The 22068-nt window shown below is 38.8% G+C and overlaps 1 protein-coding gene across 1 annotated transcript in view; it reads left to right on the forward strand.

Annotated features, from left to right (window-relative positions):
• LOC124721161 (inositol 1,4,5-trisphosphate receptor) overlaps positions 1-22068 on the forward strand; it is a 360416-nt gene that overhangs the window by 305010 nt on the left and 33338 nt on the right. Inside the window, exons 42-44 of the mRNA XM_047245990.1 lie at positions 4811-4975; positions 15663-15843; positions 18885-18983. Of these exons, the coding sequence (XP_047101946.1) occupies positions 4811-4975; positions 15663-15843; positions 18885-18983 (445 nt within the window). The remainder of the gene's footprint in view (positions 1-4810; positions 4976-15662; positions 15844-18884; positions 18984-22068) is intronic.

The raw sequence follows: 22068 nt of genomic DNA on the forward strand, positions 1-22068 counted from the left end.
GCCCGTTTGTCTTCTACTGTGTTCCCTCACCCTGTTCTAGACATCTGTTTCCTAATGCTCCCTCTGAAACTTTCAACAACCTCTAGTTCTTTCAACTTATCCAGGTCTCTTCTTCTTAATTTGTACGTTTTTGCAAGTTCTCCAGTTTCAATCTACAGTTCATAACCCATATATTGCAGCCAGAGCCCACATCTGCCCCTGGAAATGTCCTACAATTTAAAATCTGGTTCCAAAATCTCTGTCTAAATATTATATAATCAATGTGAAACCTTCTGATGTCTCCAGGTCTCTGCCACATGTATACCTTTCCTTCATGATCCTTAAACCAATATTTGTGATGATTAAATTACGTTGTTGTTGTGGTCTTCAGTCCTGAGGCCGGTTTGATGCAGCTCTCCATGCTACTCTATCCTGTGCAAACTTCTTCATCTCCCAGTACTTACTGCAACCTACATCCTTCTGAATCTGCTTAGTGTATTCATCTCTTGGTCTCCCTCTACGATTTTTACCCTCCACGCTGCCCTCCAATGCTAAATTTGTGATCCCTTGATGCCTCAGAACATGTCCTACCAACCGGTCCCTTCTTCTTGTCAAGTTGTGCCACAAACTCCTCTTCTCCCCAGTTCTACTCAATACCTCCTCATTAGTTATGTGATCTACCCATCTAATCTTCAGCATTCTTCTGTAGCACCACATTTCGAAGGCTTCTATTCTCTTCTTGTCCAAACTATTTATTGTCCATGTTTCACTTCCATACATGGCTACACTCCGTACAAATACTTCCAGAAACGACTTCCTGACACTTAAATCTATACTGGATGTTAACAAATTTCTCTTCTTCAGAAACGCTTTCCTTGCCATTGCCAGTCTACATTTTATATCCTATCTACTTCGACCATCATCAGTTATTTTCCTCCCCAAATAGCAAAACTCTTTTACTACTTTAAGTGTTTCATTTCCTAATCTAATTCCCTCAGCATCACCCGACTTAATTCCACTACATTCCATTATCCTCGTTTTGCTTTTGTTGATGTTCATCTTATATCCTCCTTTCAAGACACTGTCCATTCCGTTCAGCTGCTCTTCCAAGTGCTTTGCTGTCTCTGACAGAATTACAATGTCATTGGTGAACCTCAAAGTTTTTATATCTTCTCCATGGAGTTTAATACCTACTCCGAATTTTTCTTTTGTTTCCTTTACTGCTTGCTCAATATACAGATTGAATAAAATCGGGGAGAGGCTACAACCCTGTCTCACTCCCTTCCCAACCACTGCTTCCCTTTCATGTCCCTTGACTCTTATAACTGCCATCTGGTTTCTGTACAAATTATGCTGTGTGCAAAATTCTACCAGGCCGCTTCCTCTTTCAGTCCTTTCCCCCCAGGTCATATTCCCCTACAATTTTTCCTTCTCTTGTCTTTCCTACTATAGAATTCCAGTCCCCCATCACATTTAAATTTTTGTCTCCTTTAACTGTCTGAATAATTTCTTTTATCTTCTCACACATTTTTTAAATCTCTTCATCATCTGTGGAGCTAGTTGACATATAAACTTGTTCTACTGTCATGGGTGTTGGCTTTGTGTCTGTCTTAGCTACAATAGTTTTTTCACTATGCTGTTCATAGTAACTTAGCCTCATTCCTACTTTCTTATTCATTAATAAACCTTCTACTACATTACCCCTATTTGATTTTGTGTTTATAACCCTGCAGTCACCTGACCAGAAGTCCTGTTCCTCCTGCCAAAGAACTTTGCTGATTCCCACTATATCTAAGTTCAACATTTCCATTTCCCTTTTTTAAGTTTTCTAGCGTATGTGCACGATTAAAGGATCTAACATTCCGCACTCTTATCTGTAGAATGCCAGTTTTGTTTCTCCTCGTGGCAACATCCTTCTCAGTAGTCCCTGCTCGGATTCTCAAATGGGGGATTACTTTTCCTCTGGGATATTTTATGCAAGAGGATGCCATCAGCATTAACCATACGGTAGACCTGCATGCCCTCTGGTAAAATTACAGCTGTAGTTTTCCCATACTTTCAGCCATCCACAGTACCAGCACAGCAAGGTCATTTTGGTTGATGTTACAAGGCCAGATCAGTCAGTCATCCAGACTGTTGCCTCTACAACTACTGACAAGGCTGCTGCCCCTTTTCTGGAATCACATGTTTGTCTGGTATCTCAACAGACAGATAACCCCCTGCTGTGTTTGAGCCTACGGTACAGCTATCTGTATCCCTGAGGCATGCAGGCCACCCTACTGATGGCAAAGTCCATGGTTCGAGGGGGGGAGGGGGCGGGTTAGATAATACTGCATATAAATTACCCATGTTGATATTCACACTCTTATCCACTTCACTACATTACACACTTACTCCATTTGATACTACAGCTAATTCAGACTCTACCTTTCCACAAGGTGTTGGAGCTGATAATTCTGCATTACTCCTATTAACTTCTACATTATTGCATTGTGCATCCAGTAACCTGACACTACTAACTTCCTTTTAGATGATTACTGCCCTTTTTGTCCTTCCCTCCAGCCTCTCCAAAATCCTCATATTCCTTGTTCGAGAAGGCTCATTTTTAACCATCCAGTTTTCACTTTCTTTCTGCTTTTTCTACTCATGTGCTGGAGTAACTCTTCTGTGCAAAGCTCTGTTCCTTTCGTCAGCCTTTATTTCTTTGGACATACAGTCCTTGTAAGTTTGCAGCTGAGCTGCCTCAGCTGCTAAAATTCATAATGTTTGGTCCACAGTATAGCCCTGTGGTACTGCAAAGGACATTGGTTGACCCTCTACAATGACATAAAATCCAACAAATAATTTGAACAAAACAGGGTGATGACAAGGGCACTGAAATGTAATATTATTCTAACACTGTTACTTAACTTCTCCACCTGAGTGGCTAATCATGACTGCTCTTGTTCATGTTTAAACACAATGAGCTATTTGCAGAAAACAAAATACACTGCTCATTCTAAGCAGCACAGACTAGCTCACATTTTCTACAGTTGTCAGACTGTGTTGTTGTGGAAATCCTGTTCAGTAAATACAAAGAAACAGAAACAACAGGAAAAATAAAATAAAATGATTAGGAGACTTAATTGTAACACTACCATAACACTTATTGACAAAACTCAGCTTCACGTTCTGAAACACTACATAGGGTTAACACCATATATATTTGTAGACAAAGAAACTTGTCACTTGCTCATGATATGTCATGTTGCCCATATTAACCTGGCAAAAATTAATATTTATATTTACACACCCTCATATCACTGCATGAGTGTACCTGCCACATAGTGAACCGTCAAACACAATTTAAAATCTGGTAAAAGAGCCACAGACTTACCATGGCACTTGCAGTCAAACAAAACACAAAAAAACACTGCACTCCACTGCAGCTTGATGCTTCGGGTTGCAGCTGGAGACAAGGTCTCTGGTCCAGCTGTTGATGTCAATCACATATCTGACACCAAAATTGAGGTCCATTGTGGACAACCTCTACAGTGGGATGGTTGAGTTGAGGCGGTGGTCTGTTGTCAGGATGATGCCTAATGGTTGTTCAGGGAAATATCTTTACTAGTCATACATATTATCTGAGATTAAACTACAAGTCATAATGAAGTTCTGTGGCGGTGGCAAGGTTATGTGCTGATGACAGCAAGAGCAGCAGTGCCGACGCAACAGGCAGCCGGCAGGAATGCTGACACGTGGAGTCTGTAGAAGCACAGGTGCCATCTGGGCACCGATCTGCAGCTCAAGGCAGACGTGGAAATCCATCATGATTCTTGTAGTGTAAGGCAGTTCTTAGTGGTGGTGTCTTTCCTTGTGAGCAAAAGCATACAGCGCCAGTATGCCTGCCCTCCCAGGCATGGGTGGTTGAGTAGCTGCAACACCCTAGTCTCGAGCTGGTGGCCTCCGAGTAGAATGCCGGCAGCAGCTGAAGTGAGCCTGGAAGTAGCGCACTGACAGGAAGGTGCTAAGTCCATAGCAGTGGGCTTAGTACCAGGAGGAGACCTGTAGTTGGTGAATGCCAAATCCCATGGTGGCTGCCTGTAGAAGCATGTTGTCTCATCAACTGACATAGCCCACCACCTGTAGATGGAGCTGACAGACTGTGATGCATTCAGCTAAAAGTGATGGGTATTTATACTGGTTCAATGCCTACTTGTTTTGCCAAAGCACTGCTTCAAACCGTGCACACCAAAACAAGTGCATAGCTTGAAGGTGTAGTACTTGGCCTGCCCATGCTGCAGTCGCCATGCATTTCTGCTGCTTCAGTGTTATTACATTTTTGGATCCCAGCTCGGCCTGCCGTGTGGGAATCGACTGGTGGCTTTGCTGCATCTCATGTAATGGTGTTTTGGTCTGCTCTATGCTTGGCTGCTCTTGTGGCCTTCTGCAACAGACTTGCCCGTGTCCCAATTGTACACAGTAGCACGAGAAAATAGTGGTGGCACTGCAATATGATATGTTATGAAATGTGAATTATTTTTTATCTCTTGTAAGTATTAATTTATATCACTATGTATAACTGCTTGGATTTATGTATTTCTGGTTATTTGTTGCTTTCTTTTGATATGTATAGATACCATGATGATGCTGTGGGGGGGGGGGAGGGGGGGGGGGGGGGGAAAGCTGTAGCACTATGACAGTAATCATGAGTTGCTTTCAGTGTCTGTGCACAATTAAATGCTTTCAAAAAAAATAAAACAATGGTGCCTCCTGTGTTTTTTCATACCTTTCATATGATAATATTTATTAGATCTTTAACAAATGATACCAAGTTTTTTCCTTTTTTCAGGTATTGCTCAAAGGAGTCCACTTAGTCAGCATCATGGGAAACCAAGGAACATTTACAAAAAGCCTAGAACAGATGATAACAGATGCAGAGCTTTTGTACCATCTCACCTACCTGATATTTTGCCTTTTAGCCCTTTTTATGCATCCATTTTTCTTTTCTGTTCTGGTATGTCAAAATTCATTTGTCATCTAAATAGTATAACTTATTTTTTACTTATTTCTGCATATTGCTTTTTAATTTTCATTTTTACTAGAAAAAAGATGTGTGTTAAAGTGTTACAAGAAGTCAATCTTTAATGTCTGTTGTACATTAGTCGTGTAACTAAGAAGAGGTATCAGTAAATATTGTAGCCTAAGTTGAAGAATATCCCCTTCACTCTTTCTATGTTTAATAGCGCATAGTGTATCTTCAGGTAAGCAGCTGCAATTGTACATATGAATAGTTCACAGTACTGGCATAAATAGAGCCACAATACAGGTATTTACAAAAACGAGCTCAATGACCTACAGACTAGTTTTTGCCAGAATGGTTACTCTGAACAACTGATTTGGCATACATTGCGCATGCGCATAAGAAATAAAGAAATCAGCAAGAAGAAAGAATGGTCACATTGCTCTCTGATGTCAGTGTTTCATCCGGGAATGGCAGTATCCTTGAGACATTCACACAAGATTTTTCAGTCTTCTGAATGTGTTTATACAACTATGTTGTTTATGCAGGATAATCTCGCTTTTAGACAGCATGTGGTTTGAGATTCTGTGCCAGTGTGGGAAAGTCTTTAATGGAGGGTGATGTTACATTATTAAAGACAAAATCACCAAACATTGCTGCCATACAAGTTTGGACTAAATGTCTCAATGCTGATTCTGATGTGAATTTCTAAAATACAAGGACTGTTACTACTGCTTCCTGTGTGTCTAACATTGTTCACATTTGTATAGCTACTAATTTTAGTTAACAGAGGCACTGTGGATATTAAATCAGCAAATAGGAGCTCTGATTCTGTCTATGCAGGCATCATGTTGATGATATAGTGTCAGGCACTAACCTCCATTTATGATCCACTGTGAGAGCAGCAAGTTACATATTTAGCTTTTTATGTGGACTTTTATAATTTAACTCATGAAGTCCTTGCATGTCTGTGTATTTAAGAACCATAGTCTCATATTTTAGTAACTGTGTAGTGCAGATTTATGGCATCTGTAGTGTAGTTGTCAGTTGTTTTGAACAGCCAGTGACCAGCTCAGTCAGCTCAGTTAGACACTAAGATGCTAGTGTCCATTTGTGAACCACGAGGAGAGTAGGCTGCTTGTTTGTATATGCCAGCATCTGGTGAACTAGTGTCAGTGACAGGCTCGACATTTTCAAGTAGATAGCTTTGTGTATTTAACAAGTTTGGTTGTGCAAATCCAAAAGCCAGCTGATGCCTTTACGTGTCACAACTCTGTTGTGGCTGGAAAAACAGTTTACTGTGGGCAGTGTACAACCTGATTTTTCAGTATAGCTTGTTGAATCACTAGGGGTTGGCCGTGCACTGTTTCTTTTGAGCCCAAGTCATTGTATAAACTTAATCCAGAGGCCCTTTTCTACTAATGACAGAAGTGAATAAAACAAGATATAATCAACAAATAAGTAAGTAAAATGAAGGGTAAATATATGAAAATGACCCCATAGGCTAGTGTTGCCTGCAACGGGTTGCTTGAAATTTTAACCAGAAGTTTATTTTTATAAGCACACAAATATCTATGTGAATGGTAGGCTCACATTAAATTAATAAACCAATTGTAGAATACCCAGATTATTAAAGTGAAGTATAGTTACGTGGTGCAAGCTGAGTGTTTACAGACAATAGCAGTTATGGAATAAATGCATAAAAACGTGCATTAATTCATGAAGAACCAGTGACAGGCTCTTAAAAGTTCATCAGCGTGAAGTTTTATTAGAATTCACAGTGAAATCTGAAGTTGATTATCATGGAGATTATCACGAATAATATAGAAAATGTTCATCACACAATTGAGTCAAATTATTATGCAGTCAAATCACTGAAGCTCACAGCTGCTTACAAACAGTTAAATAGCAATAAAGTATGCTTGACTGCAAAGAATCAGTGACTGAAAGTGACTTGAAATTTCTAAGTCCCAACCAAATTCAGAGCCCTGAAATATTTCTGAGTGTTCTACTCATGGTCAATGATCAAATCAAGTGCCACTAACACAGTCTCAAGCCCCTGTGCCTCTCTGGCTGTCAAACCAGGCACAAGATCTTACCAAGCTGCAGACAGCCCGATAAAAGATTCTTGGCACTGCTCTGCATGCTCATTTAAAGACTCGGTCACGTGACCACTGTGCTACTCAGCGTAAGTACATTTAACAAAACCACCATTCTATCCGTTTTATGTCAAATCACACACACACACACACACACACACACACACACACACACACACACACACACACAATATTGAAATCTAAATTGTACTATAATAAATAACACTATGAACATCTTGCTAATTCCAGTGCTGCAGCACTCAAAACATCAACTTTATGTACATTATAATATTGAGTTATAATAAACCAAACATAGCAACTGTCCATCTCTGCGGCGCTATGGTCAGCATGTCTGACTGGTATGTGGAGGACCTGGATTTGAGTCCCGGCACTGCCAGGTATTTGTCCTTGGTGGCAACAGTGTAACAGAGTACACTCAGGATTGTGATGCCAATTGAGGAGCAACGTCAGTGAGAAGTAGTAGCTCCGAGGTGAAGAAAGCTGATAATGGCCAGGAGAGTGGTGTGCTGACCGCGTGCCTCTCCAGACTTCAACAGCTGTTGGATGCACTACGCAGAGGAAGCAGTTACTTGGGTAGTAGAGAACTTATGGAGGGCACAAGGAGCTTTCTTTAGGCTAGGTGATAGTTTGAAGCCGCTGATGATATACAGTGAGTGAAATGAGATCGCTTACAGAGTAAAGACATTTCAACTGTCAAAATTCTAACAGTAAATCGCTGAAGCATTTGTAATAAATTTAATGAATTTAATGCCCTCTAGGAAAGTTGTCATGCTCAAATTCTACTTGTAATTGAATGCTGGGTACAATACGTAGTAGAAAGCTCCTAAATGTTTAACGAGGCACAGAACTTATGTCGAAAATGTAGCTTAGACACTATAGGCCAGGGAATGTTCATTGCAATTGACAAAAATATTGTGTCTATCGAGGTCGAAATAGAGTCTGACTGTGGAATTCTGTGGATGTAAGTAATCGGCTGAGGTGAGATCAAAGTAATCGTCGGGTGTTTTTATTGGCCTCCCGATGCCACCGTAACAGCTTTGCATTCATTCAAAGATAGTCTGCACTCAGTAGCCTGGAATTAATCACAACTGTGCAGTGTAAGTTGGAAGTAACTTTGACCTACTGATTATAGAATAGGATGTTTGTGGATTCAGTTGGAGGTGATAAGGACAGCCGGTTTTGTGAAGTACTTTGGAACACATTTTCTGAAAACTATCATGAACAACTAGTTTGGCAACCTACACGGAATGGAATTACTTTAGAATTTGTAGCTACAGACTGCCTTTTCCACAGTATCACTATACAGACAAGGATTCATCTACATATACATGGCTACACTGCAGATCACACTAAAGTGCCTGACAGAGAGTTCATCGAACCACTTTCACAATAATTCTCTGTTATTCCACTCTTGAACAGCACGCGGAAGAAACTAACACCTATATCTTTCTGTGTGAGCTCAGATTTCCCTTATTTTTTAAGATGATCATTTCTCCCTACATAGGTCAGTGTCAACAAAATATTTTCACATTCAGAGGAAAAAGTTGGTGACTGAAATCTCATGAGAAGATCCCATTACAGTGAGAAATGTCTTTGTTTTAATGATGTCCACCCAAAATCCTGTTTCAGGTATGTGACACTATCTCCCCTATTTCTCGATAATACAAAACGTGCTGCCCTTCTTTGAACTTTCTTGTTGTACTCCGTTAATCCTTTCTGGTAAGGAACCCACACCATGCAGCAGTACTCCTAAAGAGGACAGACAAGTGTAGTGTAAGCAGTCTCTTTAGCAGATCAGTTGCATCTTCTAAGTGTTCTGCCAATAAAACGCAGTCTTTGGTTGGCCTTCCCGACAACATTTTCTCTGTACTCTTTCCTATTTAAGCTTTTGTAACTGTAATTCCTAGGTATTTAGTTGAATTTATGGCCTTGCGATTTGACTGATTTATTGTGTAACCAAAGTTTAATGCATTCCTTTTCCCACTCATATGGATGACATCACACTTTTCATTATTTAGGGTCAACTGCCAATTTTTGCACCATACGGATATGTTACCTAAATCATTTTGAAGTTGGTTTTAATCTTCTGACAGTAAACATCATCATCATCATTTGCAAACAACCTAAGATGGCAGCTCAGATAATCTCCTATATCAATTACATAGATAAGGAACAGCACAGGGACTATAACACAACCATGGGGAATTCCAGTAATCACTTATGTTTTACTTGATGGCTTTCCATCAGTTACTACAAACTGTGACCCCTCTGACAGGAAATCATAACTCCATTCACATGAATGAGACTGTATTCCATAAGCACACAATTTGATTAAAAGCCATTTGGGAATTACGGTGTCAGAAGCCTTCTGGAAATCTAGAAATACGGAATCAATTGGAAATCCTTTGTTGGTAGCACTCAGTACTTCCTGTGAGTAAAGAGCTAGTTGTGTTTCACAAGAACGAAATTTTCTAATCCATGTTGACTGTGTGTCAATAGACCATTCTCTTCTAGGTAATTCATAATTTTTGAACATAATAAATGTTCCAAACTCCTACTGCATATCAACAGTAATGATAATGGCCTGTAATTTAGTGGATTACTCCTATTACCCTTCTTTGAATATTGGTGTGACCTGTGCAACTTTCCATGCTTTGGGTACAGATCTTTTGTTGAGCTAGTGGTTATATATGTGCTGCATCAATGTACTCTGAAAGGCACCTAATTGGTATACAGTAAGGACCGGAAGACTTGCTTTTATTAAGTGATTTAAGGTGCTTCACTGCTCTGAAGTTATTTGCTTCTAAGTTACTCACATTGGCAGTTGTTCTCAATTTGAATTCTGAAATATTTACTTTGTCTTCTGTGGTGAAGGAATTTCGGAAGGCTGTGTTTAGTGACTCTACTTTAGCAGCACTGCCATCGATAGTATTTCCATTGCTGTCGCTATCGTGCAGAGAAGGCATGGATTGTCTCTTGCCACTAGCATACCATACATACGACCAGAATCTCTTTGGATTTTCTGCCATGTTTCAAGACAAAGTTTCATCGTGGAAACTATTATACATTGAAGTCCATGCTAAATTTCAAGCTTCTGTGAAAGGTTGCCTATCTTGTGGGTTTTGTGTTTGTATATATTTGGCATGCTTTTTTTGTTGTTTCTGCAACAGTGTTCTGACCTGTTTTGTGTACCATGAGGCATCAGCTTTGTCCTTTGTTAATTTATTTGGTATAAATCTCTGATCCCCCCCCCCCCCCCATCCATGAACCATGGACCTTGTCGTTGGTGGGAAGGCTTGTGTGCTTCAGCGATACAGATAGCCTTACCGTAGGCACAACCACAATGGAGGGATATCTGTTAAGAGGCCGGACAAACGTGTGGCTCCTGAAAAGGGGCAGCAGCCTTTTCACTAGTTGCAGGGGCAACAGTCTGGATGATTGACTGATCTGGCCTTGTAACACTAACCAAAACGGCCTTGTTGTGCTGGTACTGCAAATGCCTGAAAGCAAGGAGAAACTACAGCTATAACTTTTCCCAAGGGCATGCAACTTTTTACTGTATGGTTAAATGATGATGGCGCCGTCTTGGGTAAAATATTCCGGAGGTAAAATGGTCCCCCATTCAGATCTCTGGGCGGGGACTTCTCAGGAGGATGTCATTATCAGGGGAAAGGAAACTGGCGTTCTACGGATCGGAGCGTGGAATTTCAGATCCCTTAATCGGATAGGTAGGTTAGAAAATTTAAAGAGGGAAATGGATAGGTCAAAGTTAGATATAGTGGGAATTAGTGAAATTCGGTGCCAGGAGGAACAAGACTTGAGATGAGGTGAATGAGTGCGGGTAAGCTACTACATGAATGAGTGCGGGTAATCTACTACAAACAGCATAGTGAACGCATTATTGAAGCCAAGATAGACATGAAGCCCACGCCTACCACAGTAATACAAGTTTATATGCCAACTAGCTCCGCAGATGACGAAGAGATTGATGAAATGTATGATGAGATAAAAGAAATTGTTCAGATAGTGAAGGAAGATGAAAATTTAATTGTCATGGGTGACTGGAATTCGATAGTAGGAAAAGGAAGAGAAGGAAACGTAGTGGGTGAATATGGAATGGGGGCAAGAAATGAAAGAGGAAGCTGCCTGGTAGAATTTTGCACAGAGCATAACTTAATCATAGTTAACACTTCGCTCAAGAATCAAGAAAGAAGGTTGTATACATGGAAGAGGCCTGGAGATACTGCAAGGTTTCAGATAGATAATATAATGGTAAGACAGAGATTTAGGTCAGATGTGGACTCTGACCACAATCTATTGGTTATGAACTGTAAACTGAAGAAACTGCAAAAACATGTGAATTTAAGGATATGGGACCTGCATAAACTGACAGAACCAGAGGTTGTAGAGAGTTTTAGGGAGAGCGTTAGGGAATGATTGACAGGAATGGGGGAAAGAAATCAGTAGAAGAAGAATGGGTAGCTTTGAGGGATGAAATAGTGAAGACAGCAGAGGGTCAAGTAGGTAAAAAGATGAGGGCTAGTAGAAATCCTTGGGTAACAGAAGATATATTGAATTTAATTGATGAAGGGAGAAAATATAATAATGCAGTAAATGAAGCAGGCAAAAAGGGAATACAAACGTCTCAAAAATTAGAGAGATAGGAAGTGCAAAATGGCTAAGCAGGAATGGATAGAGGACAAATGTAAGGATGTAGAGGCATATCTCACTAGGAAAATTAAAGAGACCTTTGGAGAAAAGAGAACCACTTGTATGAATATAAAGGGGGGGAGGGGCAGCAAGAAGGGCATCCCGCCACCCTATACCACTGCCATTGCCAAATATAGATTAACGTGCCAGTCTAGTGCATATATGGGATAAGGACAGGAAAAAGTTGAGGGATATAGAGGAATTTAAGGGCAAAGTTTAAACTGATTGTAAATCGCACTCTGGAAAAATGTGTGCACGTATGTGGATTAAGGATGGAAAAGACCCATCATGGTTAAACAACAAAATTTAGAAATGCCAAGGAAGCAGAGATTGCTGCACTCTTTGTTCAAAAAATTACGTGGTAAAATATCAGCAGGCAATTATTAGTAAAATTTTGTGTGTCTATAAAAAATCAATGTGTGAAGCATATAGCAGGTTCCACCAACATAGTTCAGTGAAAGATATTTCAAATGACCTGAGAGAAATCTGATCCTATGTAAAATGGGCTCGAGGGCTTCTATTCAGTCATTTGTAGACCAATCTGAATTGGCAGTAGATGACAGCTAAAGGAAAGCTGAAGTTTTAAATTTTGCATTTAAGAAATCATTCATGAAGGAGTATTGTACACACACACACACACACACACACACACACACACACACACACACACACACACACACACTACATTTGACTGTCTCACAGACTGCCATATGGAGGCCATAGTAATAGCTAATAGCTATTCTGGCATAGAGAAGCAACTGAAAGAGCTGGAAGCAAATAAGTTGTCAGGTCCAGGTGGAATCCCAGTTTCGTTTTACAGAGAGTACTTTTCAGCATTGGTCCCTTACTTAGCTTACATTTATCACAAATCTCTTGCCAAGTCCCAAGAGATGAAAAAGCACAAGTAGTGCCTGTAATTAAGAAGGGTAAAACAGTGGACCCATAAAATTACAGACCACTAATCTTAAAATTGGTTTGCTGCAGAATTATTGACCATATAGTAATGTACTGGGAGAGTAGCATGCGCACACTTCAAATCCCTGTCATGCCTGCCAAACTGCTATGAGACAGAGGAAATAACTATCTAACGCTTCTTTCTCACCAAGGGGTAAATGAAGCACTAAACATTAGTAGATAACTCCTCTATTGAGGGGAGTGATTGTCCACCATTGCATTTAAACCCTTATCTGCACATTTTAAATTTAAACAATCGGTCAGTGAAATTCAGTCAGTAAATAAAAGAAAGACATAAAATACATGAAGCAGGATCCATCGACACAAAGATATAAAATGAAATATGTGAGTTCTTATGATATCAAGAAATAACTGGAATTGGTTCGATTTCATACCAAAACAAATTGAACTGGTCGTGCAGCTACTGATAACTCAACCACTGAATAAGAGCAGTCAGAACTCTGTCAGTTTAAATTTAAAACATTAACTCCCAAAAATGCCTTACTCTGCATGGTATACATGTGTGGCACTTTGCCACTTAAACAATCTTACCAGATCAGTGTCCATTGCAAAAGACCTCGAAAAAACCTCTCCGTGTGCTCAGCTCAGCCAGTTATTCTAGTTAAAAGCCCATCTGCAGCAAACCACATTTGATCACAAATGGTTATTTGTGCTTCACATTTTAAATATATCCACTGAAAATCAGTTAGAACCAATATTTAAATTTCATTCATACATTGTTATAAAATTTACTCCCCCTGCCTCCCACTGGAATCGATACACAAATATGGTATTGTATTTTGGGGTAAAATTCTTCCCATTCTCAAAGAATATTTCTGGCTCAGAAATGGGCAGTTCGGGCAATAAGTGGTGTAAGTTCGTGAACCTTTTGTCGACCCCTCTTCACTAGTCTGGATACTCGAAATTGGCCTCTCAATGTATATGTTCTTTACTGTCATTTCTTGTTAACAATATCAGCTTATTCCCAAGAATTAGCAGCTTTCACTCAGTTAATACTAGACAGAAATCCAATTTGCATTTGGATCGCACTTCCTTGACTCTTGTGCAGAAAGGCGTGCTAAATATACTGCTGCATTCATTTTCAAAAAGCTACCACAAGAATTCAAAAATCTTAGCAGTAATCAATGTGCTTTCAATTCACAACTGAAGAGTTTCCTCATGGGTCACTCCTTCTATTCTGTCGAGGAGTTCCGTGAAAAATTAAGCTGATTCCTATTTCATATTGTTGATTGCATTTACATAAACTTATGGACTGTCTTTTTTTTATTTGTTACTACTTTTATATTGTAATTTTGTGTACTGACATGTTCCATGACTTTGGAGATTTACTCCTCACTTTAGTTCTATGGAACTAGAGGTGTAAAATAAATAAACTAGTCAAGACTAGTACTTTATTTACTCCTGCCATTTCAACACTATGTTCTTCAAATGTGTTACTTTCCAATACAAATATTCAACTGTTCATACAATAAATGTGCAATCAAATCTTATCACAATCACCAGCACAGAACCTTAACTGTTTCACAGTGGATAATATTTATGCTTTTTGTTTATAACAAACTAACTCAATTTATTCTGTTGTCAATATACTTATTATCTTCAGAGTCTCATGCATTCACAGTTGTGATTTTAAGAGTATTGGCTACATATTGTATTGACGCTTATATTTCCAAATCACTTTCCTCCCTTCTTTTTCCACACATGTTCAGCAGATGATATCTGTGTGCAGGTGATATCTGTGTTATTATGTAACACTGTCACACATTATCTATAAAATAAATTTCCTTCAAACAGAAAAGCTTCTGTCCACAAATCAGCTTGTATTTAGAAAGCATTACTATTGCAAAACTTGGCTTGCCCTTTTCTAACAGGATATCGTGTCAACTATGGATGAAGGGCAGATTCCAGAATTCCAAGATTTCCAGAAAGCATTTGACACAGTAGTCTATTGCAGTCTGTTAACAAAGGCTGGAGCACACAGAATAGGTTCCCTGGTATGAGTGGCTTGCAGGCTTTGTAAGTAGCAGAACCAAGTATATTGTCCTTGATGGGAGTGTTCATCAGAGACAAGGGTTTCACCAGGAGTTCTCCAGGGAAATGTGATAGGAAGCTCTTCTTCTTTGTATACATAAATGATCTGACAGATGTAGTGAACAACAATCTGTGACTTTTCGCTAATGACACTGCAGTATGTGGGAAAGTATTGTCAATGAATCACTGTAGGAGAATACGGGGTGAATTAGGTAGAATTTCAATTTGGTGTGATGAATGGCAGTTTGCTATAAATGTAGCAAAATAAAGTTACTGCAGATAAGTAAGAATAGTGATCCTCTAATGTTCAAATTCAGTATTAGCAGTGTACTGCTTGACATAGTCATGTCAATTAAATATGTGTGTGTAATGTTGCTGTGTGATATGCAATGGAACAAGCATGTAAGGCTGGTAGTAGGGAAAGGGTATGGTTGACTTTGGTTTAGTGAGATAATTTTAGGAAATTGTTGCTCATATATAAATGAAACTTCCTGACAAATTAAAACTGAGTCCTTTTTGAGCAAGGCATGGAGGAGACATGTTATCGAATTTATGTTGAAGCGGTCTACTGAGAGATTATAACTTTGCAGGGGGTGATGAGGTATGCTAAAATTGCTCAGTAAGCAGAGTTGTGTCCACAGAAGCTAAGATTTAGGTGGGAGTTATAGACTAGCATATAATTTTAAACTGTCAGGAAGGTTCATAATAATTATCATTTGCCAACATCACGTGTTTTTATATAGTTATAATGCTATGTTTTGTGGTGCTCAGGCTGATTTACTAATTCTATATTAAAAGCTTGTAAATTTATTTGTTCCTGATGCTTACAAAATTTCTCATTGCAGCTGTTCGATGTTGTTTACCGTGAAGAAACATTATTAAATGTAATAAGATCTGTAACTCGGAATGGTAGATCTATTATATTGACAGCAGTTCTGGCTCTCATCTTGGTATATATGTTTTCAATCATTGGATACATGTTCTTCAAAGATGATTTCTTACTAAATGTTGATAAAGATGTTATACGTAAGTATGAGTTTCTTATAAATAATTTCAGTTTTTGCTTGACAGTACAGTAGATGTTAGTTCTTTCCATTGTAACTTGTGTGGTGTATCTTGCATAATCTGTTAATGTACAACAAGACAAAGATTAACACCTTTTCTTCATTTCTTTATATTTTTACCAGCACTGTAAAAAAATGATTATGTAATAAGTATGGACATACAAAAATTATTATTATTGTTGTTGTTGTTATTTACTGTAGTAGCATGGTTTTAATTGATCACTCAGCAATTTTATCACATTTGTACTTAGTGCACAGGGGTCCTTACACATTTTAAGAAAGCCATCATGGAATCACACTCAAAGTTGCAGCTGATTTACAGGTTATTACACTGGACTAGGTTTGAACTTTGCTCGTCACCTTTCAGCATGTAACAGAGTCGTGTAAACCTTTGCTTACATCTGGCATAACAAACATGCACCTTCATCATTGCTTTTCAGATTTCATAAGTGTCCATGAATGTTATTTCCTGGGAACTCTGGGCTATGTCCTAATGCGCTAAAATCTCTGGTACAAAGGACGCTAACTTTCTTGGACATTGATCATTAGGTTCATTGATAGTGAAACGCCTGTTAGTCAGATCTTTTCTTCATTCTTTTGGTCTAGGGCATAAGTGACAATTGACTTTTTCTTTCTTCCTGACTGTCACTTCTTCCTTCTCAAAATTCATTCTAAAATATTACCCTACATTTCCTGTTTGTACTTCATTCACCACAAAATGAAATACATCGGTAATGATTTTCAACTGCTGTTTCTCCATTTGAGTAAACAAAAATGGTTTTAGCATGTATTAGTCACTTACCAGCTGATATTGCAACGGATGTTCGGTGAACTGGAGCATATTATGCAGATCATACAGTTTGGATTTCAGAAGAGGTGATCTACTGATAATGCCACTTACATGTTCACTCACTAGATTTTACAAGCACTAAATAATAAAATAGTGCCGGTTGGTATTTTCTGCAACATCTCTAAGGCATTTGTGTGAATCACAGTATTTTCCTAGATAAATAGACATTTTATGGGATTGATGGTATAGTCAACCAATGGATAATGCCATGCCTAACCAAAATAATGCAGAAAGTTGTACTTAGTAATTCAAGCAATACAGTCCAGGGACAAAATTCTTACTTTGGAGGAATCACTTACGGGTTCCCTCAAGGTTCAACCTTAGATCCACTGCTGTTCATCATATATGTAAAAGATCTTCTGTCTAATATACAACAAGTAGTATTAGTTCTTTTTGCAGGTGTCACTAGTATTGTCATCAATCCAAGCATATGTACAGAAACAGAAGAAATGTTAAATGAAGTTGTTAAAAGTATCATTGACTGGTTTCCTGCAAGTGGTTTCATCCTCAATTTTAAAAAGACACAACATATTCAGTTCTACACATTTAGGGGTACCACACCAATGATAAGTGTAACACATGGTCAGGAAATAATAGTGTGGAAACTTCAAAATTCTAAGTTGTCCATATTTGTGCTTAGAATCATTGCAGATCTTGGGGAGAAACAAATCAGTAAGATGACATATTTTGCAGATTTTAATTCAGTAATGTCATATGGTATAAAGTTCCATAGAAACTCAACTAAGCCTTAAGTCTTAATTGTTCAAAAACATGCTCTAAGAATTATGTGTGGTGCTCGCCCACAATCATCTTGTAGAAATGTGTTTAAGGAGTTGGTCATTCTGACTACTGCTTCACAGTAGATTTATTCCCCCATGAAGTTTGTTGTAAATAATCTCCTACAGTTCAAAAGGAACAATTGTGTACACAATTACAATACCAGAAGGAAAAATGACAGTCATTACTCCACATTAAGGTTGTCCTTAGCAAAAAAAAAAAGGGTTGCGCATTGCTTCAACATAAATTTTTGATCACACACCCAGCGATATAAAAGGTCTGACAGACAGCAAAGTAAAATTTGAAAAGAAATTGAGAAAGTTTCTCCTTGACAACTCATTCTATTCTGTAGAATTTCTGTTGCTGTAATGTGTAAAAGATGATGGGTAGGAATTACTAGCTTACATCTGTATATATTTTTTGTAATAAAAAAATTTAAAAGAATATTAAAAAACCTTAGAAGTGTTCAGAATGTTACCGTATGTGCAAACTAATTTGTGATGTGACTCTGAAATGACCTGTTCCACATCCTTACGATCTATCGTGCAAAATGATCCATGGACATGTAACTAAGTAATTGACTAACTAAAGATAACAGCAATGTAATTGCCCTGGAAGAATAACTCTTTTCCATGTTTTTTAGACTAGGATTTTTCCTCTTGCGATAAACTTTGCATTGCATAATGAACCATAAAAGTATTACAAAATCAAATAACATTTTTGCAGGGAAGAGTACAGTGCACAATGATGCTACAGACTAAAATAAAAAAGATCAGAAAAATTGTTGTCAAATTGTAACAAGTGCTGAAATATGCTCATTGTAAGTAGCAACGTGATCCTCACATTGTGCAACTTCATTAGAGGTGTGAACAAGATCTGTTGGTAGCCATGTCAATCTGGTGGTGGGCTAGGACATTCTTCATACTCATTTATCCACCACTGAGAGGGCGCTGTAGTAAACAGTTTTTAGATACTATTAGCCTGACTAGAGACAGTTAAATAACAAATCTATGGTAGAAAAAATAAAAAACATTCTATTTTGGGCTTTGCATCAGAAATTCTTTTGTAAAGTGTGTGGCACTTTCAATTTCACCTTATACATCTTTGGCATTAGATTGTAATGCTTAAAATATTGTGCCAACAATGTTCCTAGCATCATATGTTTCATTAAAATACACACATTGGAAGGCGTGTATGCCCACAGCATAACGTACGTTTTGAGAAGAACATTGAAGCTAAGTTTTTAAACTTGCATTCTGTACCTATTAACAGCTCAACTTCTTCAGTGTACATTAAGTGGTTAGTTTTAGTTGTAAACTATACCATTACTATTAAAGGCACTATTTGCAACAATGAAATATAAAAACTATTTACAGCTGCTCAAACCTCTCACTGTTCGGGGCATGGGGCAAGAAGTACTGAAAGTTGCACTTCTGACAGAAATTGTGACATCACTTCAAGACACAAAGGAGATGGTAAGTTTTAAAATCTGTAAGTGGAATGGATCATCATATGTCCCTTTGGAAAATGTTGTGGTGTTGGTGGTGGTAGTGGTGGTGGGTTTAGGGTGGGGGTAGGGGCACTTATGTCCATAATATTAAGATGTGCTTCAATACACTATATTTCACTATGTTTATTTTAGCACTGGTGCATATTCGGACAGGTGTTAAAATGATTTTACAAAGTAGTTAATATTATCTCATGTGCACTGATCAGCCAGAACATTATGACCACTGACCTACTATCGATATAAATAATCTAAGTGATAGCAGTGTAACCTGGCGAGGAATGACTGCTAGTCAGATACATGCATGGTGCATGTAGTATCAGTGAGCACGTGGAATGGATACAAGCTGGTGGCAGCTCCATTATGCGATGGGAAAATTCATATGGGCATCTATGGGTCCAGTAGAGCTAATGCAAGGAACTATGACCGAGGAGTATCGTACACTGGTTGCAGACCGCGTACACCCCTTCATGACAATCATGTTTCCCGACAGCAATGGCATTTTTCAACTAGATAATGCGCCATTTCACAAGGCTAGGAGTGTGATGGAGTGGTTCAAGGAACACACTGGCAAGTACCAATTGATGGGTGGCCACCTGTTCACCTTCACCTGTCTCCTCGGAATTTATGGGAATTAGGTGACTTCTGTATGCAGGTGTGGTGCCAACTCCCTCCAGCGACCTACTGAAGCCTCATTGCTTCCATATGATGATGTGTCACCACTGTTACCTGTGCCAAACATGGACATACTGGCTATTAGGTAGGTGGTCATAATGTTCTGGCAGATTAGTGTCTTTACTAATACTACACCTCCAGGAGGTTTTTATTTATTATCAGGGCACCACTTGTTTGCTGAACACCCTTCTGTATGGCAAGAATACAGAATGTCTTGATTTGTTACAGCATTTTGAAAATACTGTACAATTGTAAAATGATTATTTGTTCAAATTCTTAGCAACAACAACTGTCATATGATTTTACCACTTAAGAAGTATTTTTTAAGAGTTACAGAACATCAAGTACATATACACTCTTTTTTTTCTCTCACTTGTGCCTGACTGTGGTTAGTAGTTGTCACCCCCAAAGTGGGACCGATGGTAGAGAGTGTCAAGGATGTCAGGTGTGTGCATGGGAACACGAGCAAAGACAGCTGTAATTGTCTCCTTATGTCAGATTAATGGCATATTGTGGGCGCGCGCGCATGCATGCATCTAACCCCCCCACCCCCCCCCCACCCCCCCAACACACAAAAAAATTTCAGGCGACAAGAGGGCAAGGGAACAGCTTTGAGAGTTACCTCTTTAAACCACAATCTACATCTTCAACTATATTTTGCAAGCCACCTTGTGGTGCATGGCAGAGGGTACTTAATGTTCCACTGTCACTTCTTCCCTTTCCTGTTCTACTCGTGATTTGTTCACTGGAAAAATGATTCCTCGTAATCCTCTGTGTGAGTTCCAATCTCTCTGATTTTTATCTTTGTGGTCTTTTTGCAAGATATTAGGAGTAAGTAGTATTTTGCTTTATTTGTCTTGGAACACACACTCTCTGAACTTAAACAGTGCTCTTCTTTGGATATTCTCTATTTCCTCTCTATGCCAACTAGCCAGACTCGAGTATTGGTCAAATGAGGGTTTCGTGAGCTACCACCTCTGTTGTCAGACTAAATTTTCTGAGGATTCTTCCAGTGAATCTAAGTCGGGCATGTGATTTTCCTGCAGTTAGTTTTATGTGGTCATTCTGCTTTAAATCATTCCATACACATTCTCCTAAATATTTCATGAAAGTAACTGCATCCAGTGATTGTGCAGCAATCGTGTAATCGTACAATAGTGGGTCTTTTTGTCTATGTTATATGCAGTATGTTGCATTGGTTTATGTTGACAGACAATTGCCACTCCTCACACCAAGTGTCAGTCATCTGCAGGTCTTCCCCCATTTCACTACAATTTTCAAGCTCGGTGACTCCTCTGTATACGACAGCACCATCTGCAAAAAGCCTCGTGGAACTTCTGATGTCTACTGTATCATATAACTAATTGTCCTATAACACTCCCTTGGGTACACCTGCACTTATTTTTATGGCTGAAGACTTCTCTCCATTGGAAATAACGTGCTATGTTCTGTTTGCTAGTAACTCTTCAATGCAGTCGCAGAGTCGGTCTGATATACCGTGAGCTTGTATTTTGTTTATTAGGCAGCAATGTGGATCTTTACTGACTGCCCTGTGGAAGTTAAGGAACATTGCATCTACTTAGGTGTCGATATCTTCCCCCTCCTGGATTTCACATACAAACAGAACGAGCTGGATTTAAAACTATCATTGTTTTCAGAATCCAAAATTCCTACAGAGGAGATCTTCAGTCTCCAGAAATGTTATAATGTGTGAGCATAAAATATGTTCCAAAATTTACAATCAACCAACATCAGAGATAGAGATGCCTATAGTTTTATCCATACGTTCAACAACCCTTCTTGAAACCAGGAATGACCTGTGCTTATTTCCAGTCTAGTCCAATCCAATCATTAGGAACTGTTCACTCCTCCAGAGACTCACAGTACACTGCTTCTAGAAGATGGGCAAGGTCTTTATAATCTATGCAGAATCATGCTGCTACCCTATCAGGTCCAGTGGCTTTCCCTCTGTTGAGTCATTTCAGTTGCTTTTCTCACCCATGGTCACTTATTTCTATAACAGCTGTTTTTTATTCATGCAACAATTTGAAGGAGGCATTACAGATAATCTTCTGTGAAATAGTTTCAGAAAAAGACATTTAGTATTTCAGCCTCTTTTGTGTCATTCTTCATTTCAGTGCCTTTATGGTCACAGAGTGTCAGGACAGATACCATTCATTTATTTACTGAGCTAATATATGACCAAAACTTATAACGATTTTCTGTCAAGTCAGTAGAGAGAATTTGACTTTTTGAAATCACTGAATACGTCATGTGTGGCTCTCCTTACACTAATTTGGCTTCATTTAGTTTTTGTTTGCCTGTGAGACTTTGGCTACGTTTAAATTTGTGGTGAAGTTCTCTTTGCTTTCGTAACG

The sequence above is a fragment of the Schistocerca piceifrons genome, chromosome X, assembly GCF_021461385.2.
Source record: "Schistocerca piceifrons isolate TAMUIC-IGC-003096 chromosome X, iqSchPice1.1, whole genome shotgun sequence".
Classification (NCBI taxonomy): domain Eukaryota; kingdom Metazoa; phylum Arthropoda; class Insecta; order Orthoptera; family Acrididae; genus Schistocerca; species Schistocerca piceifrons.